The 17,596-nt window shown below is 42.1% G+C and overlaps 1 protein-coding gene across 7 annotated transcripts in view; it reads right to left on the bottom strand.

Moving 5' to 3' along the window:
- IQSEC1 (IQ motif and Sec7 domain ArfGEF 1) overlaps positions 1 to 17,596 on the bottom strand; it is a 781,720-nt gene that overhangs the window by 295,788 nt on the left and 468,336 nt on the right. For 2 of the 7 annotated variants that reach the window (XM_083156423.1, XM_083156427.1), the window contains exon 1: positions 6,481 to 6,925. The exons of the other annotated variants lie outside the window; for them this stretch is intronic. In XM_083156423.1, coding sequence (XP_083012549.1) covers positions 6,481 to 6,503 — 23 coding nt within the window. In that variant the 5' untranslated portion in view covers positions 6,504 to 6,925. Of the gene's footprint in view, positions 1 to 6,480; positions 6,926 to 17,596 lie in introns of those variants that run through there. 7 annotated transcript variants of the gene reach the window in all.

The raw sequence follows: 17,596 nt of genomic DNA, 5'->3' as shown, positions 1-17,596 counted from the left end.
GTCCATCTAAGAAGGATTTTGTCAGAAAGAATGGACTAGAATAACCCCCTTTGAGGTAATCCATATAGTAATGAGCAACCAGTGTTTTACATTGTATGTGAGTAATTATGGACACTGCTCCATAAGACACTGATTTAGTCCATTATGTTTTGAGGGCATTCATTTATGCACAATACCCTTAAATTTAACCACAGTATATTAATGGGGTTGAGGTCTAAACTTTGACTTGGCCTTTTAAATCATTGATTTCTTTCTACTTTTATTATTTAGTGGTAGATTTTCCCTGTTAAGGGTCATTGCCTTGTTTCATGATCCACTTCTGGTTCCGCTATTGTTGCCGGACACATGATCTAAATTACTCTCCATAATCTTTTGAAATTAAAAAGGAATTCAAGGAGGACATTATTATGAAAGGTTTAGGTCCTGTGGCTACAACCCCTAACCATCACCCTTTCACCATCATGCTTGATATTTGATGAAGTTTTGCGGATTATAAAATGTGTTTATTCTACTGCACCTCCGGCTTTCGAACCTCAACAGTTAGGTCTAAATTCAATTGGGCTAAGGGACCTTGACACGTGACAGAGGAGAAGAGGGGGTGCAGAGAGGAGGAGCAAGGTCGGAACAAGGGACCCAAACAGACCTTCACAGTCTTGCCAAGCTCGCCATGTTTCGGGCACAGTGGCTCCTTCCGCTCGCCACCTGGTTGCTAAAGGCAACCAGTGGTGGCATGGATAGTTAAGGAGCAAGCCTAGAATTTAGCAACTACCAGTGGTGGTTTTTACCTATGGGTTGCAGGGCTGCAGCCCCCCCAGGTAAAATCTGCCACTGTTCTCTGCATATGAAGCCAGATGTAGTCTGTGAGACTGCTCTGGCTTCAATGCAACTGGTAGTGACTTCCTATTGGAAGTCGGACCTGCCAGTCACTGAAGGCAGTCCCACTGGGAGGCGTTCGCTCCCTCCGGGATGCCTCTCTGTGCACAAATGCGGGGCAGCCCCAAATATGGGATCTGTACATGCGCAATACCGCAGGCGACACTACACATGCACCGGACTCGGGAACCTGATTAAGCCTCCAGGGGGTGCTGCAAAGGCAGCCCCTGGAGGCTCGGGCAGTGCATGTGGTGTATGTATAAGGTTACGGCGCATGCACTGGCCACTACTGAACCCCAACCCATGCTCCAGTGTCCAACCCTGCCTCAATGCCTAAACGTCCACCTAGTGCCTAACCCTGACCCTAAAATAAACCCTAACATTCACCTTAATGTTTAGAAGAGATTCTGATTTTGTATAGAGCTGGGAGCACTCTGTGGTGATAAATTAATTATTGTTCACTTGATTAATAGCACTTAGCTCACTTTCTTTACTGGTACAGAAGCAATTGAGGCTTGCTTTCCCCATTGGCAAGTTTATCTATTTTTAATGCATAAATAATGACAAAGCTATTTTTTTATGGATTGTAACATGAAATTATAGTGATTAACATTTTAAGTCTGTCTATGTATTCTGAGTCAATCTTTAAACTTCTTAAACATTTCACATTCTCACTGAAGTGCTTATCTGGTGAGCCCTAAATTAGAGGAACATATTTTGTCTTGTATAGTAAATTCTAATTGCACAAAGATCTCATGGTCTGATACCAAAAACAACATCAAGTCTGTCCCTCACTACAGTACCAATGGACAGTCTTCTCATTCTGAAATATGAGTATCACTGTAGCATACAGTAAAACTATCTCGATTCATACAGTATACTGCTCTGTTAGATATAGCCCCCATCATGGAACAATCCAAACAACAAAACAACAATGATCAATAGAAAACATTCAGTATATAAAAATAATGCTCATTCCCATGTAATGTATTACTTGAAGCTGTATGTATTTGATGTGGGTGTCCTTTGGGTGTGAAGCATTGTCTGTACTATTATCAGTAAATACACATTTATAACAAAAAAATAATTTACTTTTTCATAATGGAAGTGAGGCTGATGCTCTGTTGGACCTATAAAAATACAGAGGGTGCCAGAAATTTGGAGCTACTAATTGCTGCAAGTCGCCGTTCAACAATACAGCACTACAATCACTGTCAAAAATTCAGAACTAATACACAAATATGGCAAATAGAGTCTCGCGCAACAAATGTCCAACAGTCTCATACGTGCATCAAAATGGTGTCCCAAAAAGGCATCCAAGATTGTCTCCACAGATCCTCCAGCACAATATCCAGTGTATATTTAAAAAAAATGGATAAAAAGATATATATATCAATAAAATGGTCTTATATGACATATGATTTCCACCCTTTTGTGTTGACCATAACAAAGTGCTTACGTAGATCTTACACGTGAAAGACATAAAGCTCTGTTGGACCTGCATGTGAAACAATAATTAAACCCTAAAAAGCTGCATGTAAAAATGTATCTTACCTATTGTACAAACCTTAGTAAATATACCCTTTAAGGTGTGTACACATGGGCCAATATCAGCGCGCGGACTGGGGGGGGAGTGGGGGCCATTGCATTGAGCAGCATGGCCCTCGTTCCAACATAGTAGAAATAGACAGGTGTCCGGACCAAATCGTGATCAGGTGTGGACTACCATGGTACAATTTGCACCAACTTGCAATCGATTTTGACTAGTCAAATCGACAGCCCAAATTGCTCTCGTTAAGCAGTTTCTGTAGCATCAATTTCTGTAGTATTGCTTAATTTTTGTGACTAAGACGCACATTTAAGTGAAAAAGAAAGGCTGTTGGGTGCGACTGCCCAGGGCAGGCGACAGGGGGGGTCAAGGGGGACACTTGTACCGGGCCCCAACAAGTTGAGGGGCCCCCAAGGCTTTGAGGGACTCGGGCTGTAAGCATGGCTGCCTAGTCACCTGTCTGGCTACCCGTACTAATGAGCACACAACGCACAATGCTGTGCCCTCCCATCTGCCCTTCCCTATTATATTGCATTGTAAATATTAAATATCTGTTTATTTCTAATAATAAAAAAATACATTCCATATACCGCAATCGGTGTTGGGGAGCCCCAGGGATATCAGTGTTCCGGGCCCCAGAATTTCTGTTGCCAGCCCTGCGACTGCCACAATAGCTTATGAGGACATATTTGTACTTTTACAGTAGTATGCCCACAAAATCGTATACTCTAGGCACTATCAATAAAGAAAGCATTTATTAATTTCACAAGTAAATTTGCAATGATCCAATCAGAAGCTGGAACTCCTGACCACCTGCAAAAGTAGGCAACTGGCCTCCATCTGCCCACAGCCATCTGACTGTCCGCAGCCACCAGTTACCTCTCATCTTCCGGACAGCAGATGACACATTGTTGCGCTGAACTGCATCATTGTAGCTACAGTATGTCCGTTACTATATAATGCCAGTAATTGGCACGTCCCCCATATAAACACACACAACTTACATCATTTTATAGATAGTGCTCTCAGCCAGTGTACAGGGACCAGTGCCCGTAATGAATTGTCAGGGCTCCCGCTCTGATTTGTGACAACAGCTTGTGGATCAGGGTTAGACTCATGAGATTCATTCCAAAGACTCTCAGGGGTTTACTTACTAAGATGGGAGTTCTATTGAAGATGGGACATTGCGATGGGCAACCAATCAGATTTTATCTATTATCTTCTAGAATGTGCCAAATAAATAAGTAGATTCTGATTGGTTGCTATGGTCAACATCCCATCTCCAACAGAACTCCCATCATCCACAAGCAACACTGTCTAAGGTAATTATGACATAGAAGTCTGAAGACATCAACAGGTTACATGAACACACAACTGGAATCATTGTATTGAAATTGAATAACAGATGAACTATATAAAAGTAGCAATCTGTAGAGTCAGCATTTGTCTTAAGTCCTAGCTACAGTATGAGTAAGCTGTGGTTATTAACATACCTGTGCCCGGCACCCTTCTGTATCTTCAGCTACTGCATTCGCCTTTCTACAGTTATGGTATTGCTGATCGATACTGTCTAAATCGATCATGTTATAGTTGACCTCCCTTAGTCGAACCCTTGTAGTTAGATGCCTAAACTTATAGGACCGCATCTAGATTGACAGTGATGGAAGATAGACGGCCAGCATTAGAGTAACGGGAACATGGTCAACATGAGTTTTTCATGGTTTTTTTTTGGTGCAGAATATCACAGGGGTCCATCTGGACACTATATATGTGCAGTGCACAGTGTACCACGTGCTTCAGGCATACTATTATAATCTCACTCTATGTCCACTCTATGAACCAAGTCGACCTGTGACAGTTGGCACCAGAATATGTGAAAAACTTGTGTCGACCATGTGATCGTCCACCATGCTCCCGTCACTCTAATAGTGGTGATATTTTCCTATTTGATTGAGCTTCTAGAAGAAAATTCGAATCACAATCGAATCGGAATAGAATGGGCATTGAATGGGTTTTCCACATTCGATTCAGATTCAATCATTCACGTTTAGTGTAAATCGAAAAGAAAATTAGTCTTGCCAAGCAAGACTATATAGTAGAAATCAAAACAAATTCGGATCGAATGCCTGATCGAAATGAACGGCATATCGAATCAAATTCCACATCTAACTGTGTGTGCCCACTATAACGCTGGCATCTAACTTCTGTTACTGATGATCTGGATGTGGTCAACTATCTTCAGGCTTCTAACTAGATGGGTTTGACTAAGCGTGGTCCACCGTACCATGGTCAATCTAGACATTGTAGATCCCTCGACCGGATACCCATTGTACAAATATAGTATATTCACAGCATCATTCTTAACTTCCTACATGCATAATTTCTGTCCCATTTCCTACTCCCGGGCATCCACAAAGAAACACAACTTTTTCTACACACATTTTACTGTAAAATACAATTACAGATACTATTTTACATAACTGTGCGCTTTGTATAAACAGGGATACATACATTTATATTCCCAAAAGCTGATGGCAAAATGTTTCATGAAATGAAATACATTTAGTATAAAAAAACATATTGGATTTGTAAACTCTAGAGAAGAAATATTGTGAAATGAAGTTTGACGACTGTTGAACATTGTTATTAGTCAGTGCTGGTGGTCTGATGGGAATTTATCTGTGTTCTAATCCGGACACAGAAGGATTAATAAGGAAGTGCAAGACTATGATTAAAAATGGCTGCAAGCTAGAGTGACCTCTACCAGTGATGTGACCCTCTGTGCTTTATGCTAATGGGGTGAGTATTTGGTACACTTACCATATGTACATTTTCAGGTAGGTATCTCTGGGTGGGTAATTATGTGTACCTACCACACATTCAGTAATGGTAAACATGTAGACTTAGCTTTGTATGCATAAATCATATTTCCTAGGTATATATTTGCAATAAAACACTTATACTGTAGGTGAATGTAACCAGGTAACAGCTCTCATCTGATCATTGGAAGCTGAAGGGTTTCTGGGAGGTTATTGACTGGTAAGTAGTAAATGAATATTTGATGAATGGTCCAATTTTAAACAACTTAATGTAGCGCAGAGTCAATAAAAAGGGTTAGCGCTTACTTACTGTCTCCTAAATGTAACTGTTGTGTTTCAAAATGGCTGAAAATACACCTTAGAAATGAATATTACCATTTACTAATGCAGTGTCGGACATCAACATTGTATCACATCTATACAAGTCTACATATTCCAAATGCACATGATTCAGTTACGGTATAGATTTTCTCTGCTGAGACGGTGTTTATTAGATAATACTTTTGCTGCTGATGAGATATTAACGGCTTTGTATAGAAAACAGCGTTTCTTTTAGAAGCAAGTTACTCTTAATGCAATAATCGCTTAAAATAAACGTACTGTCCATGTCATAATCCCCTACAAGAACTGTACTGTCCACGTAATAATCCCCTACAATTAATGTACTGTATAATGTAATAATCATCTAAAATAAATGTACTGTGCATGTTATAATCACCGAAAATAAATATGAATAACATCAATGTATGCAGTTGATGAACCTGGAACAAGAAGCTCACACTTATTAGGAATGTTTAGAAAGAAACGGTCTAATCAACATTTTCTTTAAATGACTGACTATGAATAAACAAATCTTGTTATTAGTTACAATAAAACAATCATATAATGCGCTCTCAAGACATTACTGCGTTCTCACAGTTCAACGTATAGCACTGTAGATAGATTGGAAATACCCATAGGTTAGCTTATTATGACAAAGCATTTTCTCCTTCTGTACTAACACACCAAGCCCAAAATGCTCTCATGTAAACACTTTCTATCTGTCTCCCTATCCTGTAGCCATAAACGCTGTATATTCCCACAATTGGGATGCACAGCTACTGTAGGGGATTTGTTTGTCCAGCGACAGAAATGGTATTACTATGCCCGTTTGTTTACCACGTAATATATGAATGAATTTAGATCTGCTACCTGCATCTATTTAATGGAGGCAGTGATACAAAACACAGCAATACTTACAAATAACATCTTCTGCAGGCCATGTTCTCTGTTGTCAGGGCGGTCAGCTTTAGACGAGATAGTTATAAAGATACGAGCTCTTAAGGCAAATAAGAGTGCAGAGATCTACAGCCCCTGTCTGCTCATTCAGCCTTATCCTCAGTGGAGAGATATACACCAGTCAGCCAGTGATGTAACCATCTTCAAGGGCTGCCTGCTATCAACCCTCTATGGGGACTTGTTATGGAAAGCAAAAATAACTCAAAAGAGGCAATGTGATCATTCACAAACAAGCGAGGTAAAATAAAAAAACATCAAAGGATTAAGGAAAGAGGGGCTTGCTTTTGGTCTTATGGAGCTGCTTTCATTGACAAGATGCTCTAGATCCTGTGTGCGTATGTTGGTTCAGCTGCAAGGAATGAATGAGAGGCAGAGGTAGAATTCACCATCTTGTCTCAGCATCATAGTACAGTCCCGAGCTCTGGCAGCTTATTGGCTCCCACCTCTCCATGGTAACAGCAGCATCTGTGCTGGAGAATATTCACTCTTATCTGCAATTTATGCTTGTACACAATGCAACAAACTGATAAGGCAGCAGAATTTGGCTTCAGCAAAGAAATATATATATATATATATATATATATATATATAAATTAGAAAAAGCAGAAGCTCCTACAAATGATGTTCTATAAATAACAAAAATCAGGGTCGAACCTTCTGCAGTAGCAAACTAAAAACAACTGCAACAGTACCAATGCAAGCTGATGCGACCACAGCCCTGTTTAATAATTCATCTGATGCTATTTCTACTCTGCATATAGACAACGCTGGGGTCATGTCAGTAGTGCACAAGTCAGCATAACATTAGTGGTGACACTAAAAAAACTAGGTTACAAGCAGTGGTGCAAGTAGGAAAAATGTCTTAGTGGTACTGTGCCACGTGCTGAAAATGGGTGTGGTCTGAGGTGTTGTCATATGACATGAGGGGGAGTGGCTACATGACAAAACATTTTTGTTTGGGCTTGTGCACATATATGCCCCCATAGTGCCAGATATCATTTACCCCCACAGTGCCACACATTGCCCCCAGTGCCACACATATGCCCCCACAGTGCCAGACATGCCCCCACAGTGCCAGATATGCCCCCACAGTGCCAGATATGCCCCACACAGTGCCACACATATGCCCCCAGTGCCAGACATATGCTGCCACAGTGCCAGACAGTACCAGATATCTCCCCACAGTGCCAGACATATTCCCCCCAGTGCCACACATATGCCCCCACAGTGCCAGACATGCCCCCACAGTGCCAGTTATGCCCCCAGTGCCAGATATGCCCACACAGTGCCACACATATGCCCCCAGTGCCATCCAGTACCAGATATGCCCCACAGTGCCAGACATATGCCCCCCAGTTCCACACATGCCCACACAGTGCCAGATATGCCCCCAGTGCCAGGTATGCCCCCCACAGTGCCAGATATGCCCCCACAGTGCCACATATATGCCCCCAGTCCCAAACATATGCCCGCACAGTGCCAGACAGTACCAGATATGTCTCCACAGTGCCAGACATATGCCCCCCAGTGCCACACATGTCCAAACAGTGCCAGATATGCCCCCAGTGCCAGGTATGCCCCCACAGTGCCAGATATGCCCACACAGTGCCAGATATGCCTGCACAGTGCCACACATATGCCTCCAGTGCCAGCCATATGCCCCCACAGTGCCAGACAGCACCAGATATGCCCCCACAGTGCCAGACATATGCCCCCCAGTGCCACACATGCCCCCACAGTGCCAGATATGCCCCCCACAGTGCCAGATATGCCCCCCACAGTGCTAGGTATGCACCCACAGTGCCAGATGTACCACCCACAGTGCCAGATATGCCCCCCACAGTGCCAGCGGCAGCACAGCACAACTCACCGTGCAGTGCTGGCTGGCCTGGGCGGCTCAAGTAGTCCTGCTGCCTGGTCTCTCCCCCTCCAGCCGCCGCTGCTGCTGAGGGAGGTGAGGGTGAGGAAGAGGAAGGAGAGACGCGCGATGCGCTCCCTGCCCTCCATAGGGAATCTGCTGTGGCGGGGGGCGGCGGACCTGTACAGGCCACGTCCCCCGCCACTTACATATGTGCAGTACGATTCGGGGGGTAATTTGTTATGACGGTACGGGGTACTGGCACCCTATGTTTTAGTGGTACGCCGTACCACCCCGTACCTCCTAACTTGCAGCACTGGTTACAAGATATCTGCCTAGAGAATTTGGGATTGTCAGTTATGTCAATGATATGAAGCCAGATGTACTACGCTTGAAAAGTGGTAACATGGAGAGTGATAAACCAGTCAATCAGCTTGTAACTGCAATGATGCAGGCTGTTTGAAAAATGACAGGTATGAGCTGATTGGTTGGTGGTATATCACTCTCCATGGCTTAGTACATCTCGGCCTTAGTCACCGCATCAGTTTTGTTGCAAACCTCTTAATTGTCGTCAATTGTAGTCAAAAGGTCAACATTCATGATGCCGATATTACAATGTCAACAGTGTTAAAATGACAACATGCAATGTGTCAACCATATCAGAATGTTGACAGGTGAGTTGTTGACATTGTCAGAATGTTGATTTAGGGTTAGGCTGAGAGGGTTAGGGTTGGGCTGTGGGCGGGAGCGTTGGGCTGTCATGAGGTAACGGTTAGGCTGCATTACACTACATTTGTGTGAGGTATCACATGTCTCTCTTGCATGCAATACCTCACTGGGGAGAGGCCAGGCTGCCGGGCAGCAGGATCGCATACGATACATGATACACATACCCCACAACATTCGAAAAAAAGTGAAAAAACCCATGTCGACATTTGGACTGTTGAACTTCCCCATGTTGACCTTCAGTGGTCGACCTAATAACCCTATTGACCTAACCCATGTTATTGATGCATTTGTATGTCTTTTCACTATCAGGGATATCCTTTTATCCTCGATAATACATTGAGTGCGAAAACCTGTTAAAACTGGGTGTTTTTGCCCACTGTAGCCCAGGTTTCCCTGGAAAACTGGAATGTTTTGGGGGATTTTGCTTCGCTTGCCTGAGTCAGGCAAAACAATATTCCCCAATAAATTGCGGCGCAGCCAACTTTTCAGGGGTATGAATCATTGGATAGACACCAACTAGGTTGACAAGCATTAGGTCGACACCATTAGGTCGACATGCATGAAGGTCTACATGACTGAAGGTCGACATGCAGGAAGGTCGACGTGACTGAAGGTGAACATGGGTTAGGTTGACAGGGTCATTAGGGCGACATGGGGAAGGTCGACATTCAAAAGGTCGACGGGTTTTTTCTCACTTTTTTACCCAAATGTCGACACAGTCGACATGTACGCTGAAACGTAGCGCCGCGTCCCCACGCATGGCTTGCTGAGCTTGCCGTGCTTTGAGCATGGTGCCTCGCTACGCTCAGCACACTATTTTATTCTCCCGCCATACTGTAGTGGATGGTAGGGCATGAAATACCGCCTGTCGGCACATGCCGCTTAGAAGAAAGTGAAAAACCCCATGTCGACCTTTTGACTGTCGAGCTTCCCCATGTCGAGCTATTGCTTGTGTCAACATAATGACCCTGTTGACCTCACCCATTACATGGATCCATTCTTGCTCTGTATTGTTTCATACTCGGGGCGTCCTATAATACTAGCCAACGGTGAAAATGCTTCCGAAACAAAAATAATCATTTCTAGTTTATTCCAGCATGAGAAATACGAATAAGGCATTTAAAATGCTGCGTTAGCTCTATGTTCTGAGATATAACCATATTTCATTAAATTCTAGTGAATTTGAGAGATTTTTGAAAAATACTAGGGATTTTTTTTATTTAAATAAATTTTAGGTTGGCCATCCTTAGTACAGGTATCCTGAGTTATTGTCAGCCATATTTTGTTACTCAATATATATGTTACTCATATATGTCACTCAAAATTCATTCTTTCCTCCAAAATGTGGTGCAGTAAGTGATGAGCATGGTGAGAGTTTCCGCCAAGATATTTCATGGAACGAAGATACAGTATCAGGGTAAATGGGACGTTTCCATGCTTGCAGACTACTGTTGGACGGTGACAATAGATGCTCCAGGACAAGAGTACAAACAACAAGCAAAACGAAGGCGCACTCATAAATAGGGCGTCATACGAAACAGCAAGGCTTGTTATCTTATTTTCTGCTAATTTGCCTGTACATAGATTGAATTAAAACAATTGCTACTTCTATACAGATATCATATTAATATAATATTGGTTTTTACTACAGAGGTACATGTATCACAAGTACTGTATCTAAAAAACTAGAGCTAATAAACAAATTCTAAGGTCATATTCGGTTTTCCTGACCCAAATTTAGTAAAAAAAATACCATTTTTGTAAAAGAAGTAAATAAAAAGTTTTTTTTTTTGGCTAGTGTTATTAATACTTTTAAAAATAAACCACTAACATGCAGAAGTTTTATATCTGTTAGTGTGCATAAAATTGGACACATTTTTGTAATGTAAATATATTTAATGAAACAACCAAGATATTATTCTACTATATAGCTGTCAAAATGTAATGGGTGTTGAAGCACTCGTTATAAGCCCCCCTCCACTAACAGTCAAACTGACCATGCCCCCTCCTAATGCTGCAGCACGGGCCCCAGCATGTAGTTTGCCAAAAAGCAGTGTCATGTGGGTAGCCGATCAACGGGAAATGCAGCTCACACCATTGGGCCAATAACTTATACATACAGCATGGAGCAAGAGTGTGTTTCCTGTATGTGGTCCTGCTTCTATAACAGATGTGTCCCTCTACTACAGCCTTGTTGCTTTCAGTAGCATGTTGTAGTGGGATTGCAATGTGAATGCGTTGCAGCATGCTGCGAGCGGGTGTACTGTAGCCAGGTCCCATTAAACTGAATTAAAAAGTCTTAAGCAGAAATATGTGTGATTGATGTGAGTGCCCAGTGTTCTTCTGTGTATTATTGACTGATTTGTTTAAAATAAACATTCATGATGTACGCATTATACATTAACTTAACAACTCAACATATGTGGGCCTATTCATTATGCTTTATGGACCAGTTATACACACAGGAGTAAACACTACTTTCCACAGATTTTACTAATTAGCTCATTCCTTTTCCTTTTAAGGTGCCTGATGGGGCAACCTTAAAACATTATTAGTATTCGTGAAATTGCTTGCAAGAACCTACATGATCTTCAGATCCCTCTGCCATCAAGACACTGGCCCTTATTCTGAATCGGACGGTACGGCCCGCGTGCGGCCGTACCGCCGATGTTTTTAGTCTGCACATGCGCAGAGGTCAATCTGCGCATGTGCAGCCCCATTCGCCGCAGACGTATTTCGTCCGCCGCAAAGGGGGCGTATAGGGGCGTGAGGGGCTTCATACCCTCATTTCCCTATGTATACGCCCCGCGTTTCATGGGCGTTCCCATGCAAACGCGGGGCGTATGCATGCTAATCAGGGTATGACGCCACTGATGGGGGCGGAAAGCTGACGTCGCCGGATGTCAGCTCTCAGCCCCCATACAAGCTATCACACGGACGATTGTCCGTGTGGTCTCAGCTTGCGGGAGCTGCTGTGGCGTGCGGCCCTGCCTTCGATGGTCGACGACCATCGAATGCAGGGGGCAGCTCCCACCATGGTGGAGGCGTACGCCCCACCATTTTTATGCGGATCGCCAGCCGTCCGTGTACGGACGGCCGTGGCGATCCGTCTCGTGGGCGGGGATTGGTTTGTGCGGCCGGAGCACCGTGTGCGGCTCCGGCCGCACCAACCAGAATAAGGGCCACTGAGGGGTAAATGTACTAAAGGTGCGCTGGAGTGTGCACCGGCAATAAATCAGCATTTTTAGCCCCCTTATGATCGTTGGTCGCAGGAGCTTACTCCTGTGACCAGCTGATTCCCTCTGCGGTTCCCCCGAAAGAGGTTCCCTTTAATCAGCGACCATCTCTGGTCCCTGATGAAAAGGAGCACTGAGTAATATATTGCTTAGCAGTATATTGCTGAGCAATATATCTCCCCCGTGTGTACACAGCTTAAGATGAGAGTTCTATTGAACTCAGTTGGTGATTTGCTCAATTCCATACCTGAGCCCTCTGACGCATTTACTTCATTTGATCCCACGAATGAAGATGAAGTATCTGCACTTTTCTCTTCCTCCCACTCTACTACCTCTCCTCTTGACCCTATACCCTCACAAATAAGTAAAGCTCTATCTCCTGTGCTCATCCCAATCTTAACTAAAATCTGTAACCTCTCTTTCTCTACTGGTGTCTTTCCTTCATTGTTCAAACACAGTTATTACTCCGATTCTGAAAAAAAAAGAATTCTGACTCAAGCTCTCTCTCAAACTACCGCCCCATCTCTCAAATTCCATGCACCTCCAAACTACTTGAAAGACATACAAAAACAAAAATGATTCCCGCACCAGTCTTTTGTGTTCGTGAGACAGTCCTATCTCCTCTAATATAAATATTTTATGGGGAAATTTCCCTTGATTTTTTCCCAATGAGGAGGTGCTACCTACTACTTAAGCAAAGACACACATTTTTACAAGAACAGTAAGTATAATGTAGGTGTTACATTATACTTACTTTTCTTGTAAAAATGTGTGTCTTTTTTTTTTTTTTTTTTAAATACTTTTTATTGTATTTTCAAAGTTTTTCATACAGTTGGCTTTACATAAAGACATTTTATCTTTTACAGTTTGCTTGTATGATACAAAAATAAACTGTGTTACACACAACATTAACTTTCAATTGCACTTTTTGGTTCTACCAGAGAACCTCATCTCTCGTTACAGTGAAAGGAGATCAACTTGAGTCCGTACATATTATATAATTTTTTTTTTTTCACTTTGTCTCTAAACATAATAAAAACTTAATTCTCCTGTAAAACAATTCTCTTGACTGTTTTTTCTCCTTTTATATTTTTTTATATGGATCCTGTGTGGTATTGTACCAGTCATTATGTCTTCATGCTTCTACACATTATATAAAACACATTAATTATTTAAATTAAAATCAAAGTATAACTAACTGAGGGTGAGGGGGAAAGTATTAAGGTGAGATTGGGGGTCACTGGGAGGACAGACAGTGGGGGGGGGGGGGGGTGGATCTGGTTGCTTCGTCCAGATTTCGCATATACACCTTAGTAATTCTAAACCCTATCATTTCCGCCTTGCCAAACAACATTAGCTTGATCATCCTGCTAACTGTCGCTGAAGGAACCATGTGGTATTCTCGAATAGTTTTTGTATATATGCCTGGGTTTCTGCTTCATAGCTTAATATCACAGTTTCCCACTTCTTGTAGAACTGAAACACACCCTGTTCTATGTTTTGTAACGCCGCCTGTCTTTCATATAATATGATGTCCAGTAACATTCGCTTATATTCTGTTATGGATGGGGTCTGTTTCATTATCCAGTACTTGAGTATTAGTTTCTTAGCCAATGTAAGTAACACTGATAATGCAGGTATTATACCTCTCTTATTTCTACCCAGGTCCCAATCCTTAAAATATAGAAATAAGCATGGGGTTAGTTGAGCCGTAACTTTCACATTAAATATCTTATTTATATATGCAATCAATTTGTGCCAGAAGGTTCTCACCTTCCTGCACTCCCAAAAATTATGTATAAAAGTCGCGCCCAACATGCCACATTTTGGACATAAACCAAGATCATCTACCACGAAGTGGCTCCTTTGTTTTTGAGATATATAGGCACGATTTAAAAATTTCAGGTGAATTTCCTGCAGAGAGGAGGCCCTTAGATACCTTAGAGTATTAGTATTATTTTTGAGTGCATCTTTGAGCTCAGGAGCTGTGGGGACCTCTTTTTTCCAAGACGTCTCCAAAGGGGTTCTCAGCTTCTCTACCTCACTCAATACCAGATTATTATACATAAATCTAATTCTATACCCCATGACATTATGTGCGGATAACAGCGCAAGAACCGGATCTGGGTGGTCTTCACTATCCCAAGCTTTTGGAATTGACTGAGCGAAATGTCTCATTTGTAAATACATATAAAAACTTTTATCTGTGATATCATATTTCTCTTTCAGCGCCGAGAACACCATTACGGCTCCACCTGGGTCAAACACATCTTTCACTGCCGATATGCCTTTTAATTTCCAACTCACAAAGTTAGCATTTTCTAGTCCTGGTTTGAAACAGGGGTTTCCCCAGAATGTAGTGAAAGGGGAGCTATCATATCTTCTTCCTAGTCTCTTGTTTATAACTAACCAAGATAAATACGTGTTTTTAAAGAGGATTGATTCAAATATGTGTGACGGGATGGCTGATTTCGGAGCATGGAGTAGAGCTGCTGGGGAAAAAGGAGAGAATATGCTTTCCTCGAGTATACGGTTGGTATACACTGACCTGCCAGTAAGCCAGTCTGTTATATACCTGAAATGCGCAGCCTGGGAAAAATATTGTATATTAGGAAGCCCGAATCCTCCTTCTGCCTTAGGCAAACATAATCTTGGGAGAGAGATTCTAGGTCTCTTCCCTGACCATATAAATTTTCTAAACATTGAATGGCATTTTAGCATGTCTTTCCTACTTAGCTTCAACGGTAACATCTGAAGTATGTAAGATAGTTTTGGGAATACTATACTTTTTACTACTGTGATCCTGCCTAATAAGGATAAAGGTAATGATTGCCAATTATCAAGCAGGTTCGACATTTTGTTAAGGATGGGGTGTATGTTTATCTTATACAGTGCGTTATGGTGAAACGGGATCTGGACTCCTAAGTAACTTAGTGAGGTTTGACAGATCTTAAATTTTTCGAATATAGGGTCAGTCATAAATGTTGTTATTTGGCCATTTAATGGGAGTAATTGTGATTTGTCGTAATTTACCTTAAATCCTGTGAACCTGCTGTACGTGTCTATTATTTGCATTATCTCTGGGATGGACTTACTTGGGTCAGAAAAAAACAACAATAGGTCGTCTGCAAATAAACTTAATTTTAGTTCTGTATGCCGTATTGATATCCCTTTATAATCCGTTGCTGCCCTTAATTTGATAGCTAGCGGTTCAATAGACATTGCAAAAAGCAGTGGGGAGAGGGGACATCCCTGTCGGGTGCCCCTCCGTATTGGAAAATTCGGGGAAAGGTAGCTATTAGCTAATATTTGGGATGATGCATCGCAGTACAATGCTTTGATAGCTGAAACATACTCCATGGGTATTCCAAAATAGTTTAATGTTTTGTAGAGATGGTCCCAGGTCACTAAATCGAACGCTTTTTCAGCGTCTAATGAGAGCAAGGCCTGCGGGTCAGTTGTTTTATTAGTTTGTACCCACTGCATTGCAGTCAGTACCTTTCTCACATTAACTGTTGAGTGCCTGCCCCAAATGAATCCCGTTTGGTCTACATGAATTATAGCTGGAAGTAACAATTTTAAACGGTCTGCTAGAATTTTGGTATATATTTTGTAGTCTGTGTTTAACAGAGAAATTGGCCTGTAAGAGGCAGGTTGTGTTGGGTCTCTTCCTGGTTTTAGTAGGATTTTTATGATGGCTGCATTAAAGTATTGGGGTAGGGGGGTACCTTTTAAAAAAGAGTTATACATAATTGCTAATGAACTTACTATTTTGGGGGCTAACAACTTATAATATTCATTTGTTAATCCGTCGGGGCCAGGTGATTTGTTTAATTTTAGATTTTTGATTATATTTAGTATTTCCTCTTCCGTGATTGGTTTTGTGAGTGGGTGTGTGTCCTCTGTTGAAAAAATGTGTGTCTTTACTTGAAAGACTTGCCTACACTTGCCTCACACACTTTCTTAACTCGCACAACTTACTGGACCCGCGTCAGTCAGGCTTTCGTGCCCAACACTCCACAGAGACAGCACTGACTAAAGTTGTGAATGTTCTGGTCACTACTAAATCTAAAGGACACTATTCACTACTAATTCTTCTAGATCTCTCTGCTGGTTTTGACACTGTTGACCACACACCTCTCATACAAACACTACAAGACACAGCCCTCTCTTGGTTCTCATCCTAACTATCTAACCGCTCCTTTAGTGTTCATTTCTCTGATTCTACCTCCTCTTCGCTACCTCTTTCAGTTGAAGTACCTCAGGGTTCAGTTTTAGGTCCTATGCTTTTTTCAATGTATACCTCATCTCTTGGCCAACTAAACAGCTCTTTTGGATTTCAGTATCATCTGTATGCGGATGATACTCAGCTCTACCTATCCTCCCCGGACTTGTCCCCATCTGTATTGAGCCGTGTCTCTGAATGCTTTTCTGCTGTTTCATCCTGGATGTCATCTCGCCACCTCAAACTTAATATTTCAAAAACAGAATTGGGTACTTATGTATTATCTGGGCTCCCATGTTAAATGCACCCCATTTTTTCATACCCCTACTATCCAACTACGCATGGAGTTGGTTTTATATAGTGTGGCGAGCGTAGCGAGCCACCAAGCCCGAAGCGTTGCAAGCGCAGAGAGCCCCGCGAGGGGACCCGGTCTCATAAGAAAAACGTGAGCCCAGATATTACATAAGTACCCAGAATTGATTATATTTCCTCCAATAATTAGTAGTTACCAACCTGATATCTCCATTGCTGTTGAGAATATGACAATCACTTCTACCTCTCAAGCTCGCTGCCTAGGTGTTATCCTTGACTCTGAACTTTCTTTTGTTCCCCACATACAATCTATCTCAAAATCATGCCACATACACCTAAAAAACATATTCAAAATTCACCCTTACCTTACACAAGACACTGCAAAAACTCTAATCCATGCTCTCATCATCTCACGCATTGATTATTGCAATAGTCTTCTTATTGGCCTTCCCCAATACAGACTCTCACCACTACTGTCCATCATGAATGCAGCTGTGAGGCTAATCTTCCTAGCCAGACGTTCATCATCTGCAAAGCTACTCTGTCAGTCACTTCATTGGTTACCTGTATTCTACCGTAAAAATAATAATTTTACTTACACACAAAGCCATAAACCAAACTACACCAATATACATATCTTCTCTTATCTCAAAATATCTTCCAATCCGACCTCTATGCTCCTCCCAAGATCTGCGTCTCTCATCCACACTCATTACT

The sequence above is a fragment of the Crinia signifera genome, chromosome 8 (assembly GCF_055691185.1).
Source record: "Crinia signifera chromosome 8, ASM5569118v1, whole genome shotgun sequence".
Classification (NCBI taxonomy): domain Eukaryota; kingdom Metazoa; phylum Chordata; class Amphibia; order Anura; family Myobatrachidae; genus Crinia; species Crinia signifera.
Note: the sequence above shows the minus strand (reverse complement) of the source record. Positions and strands in the feature narration are given on the sequence as shown.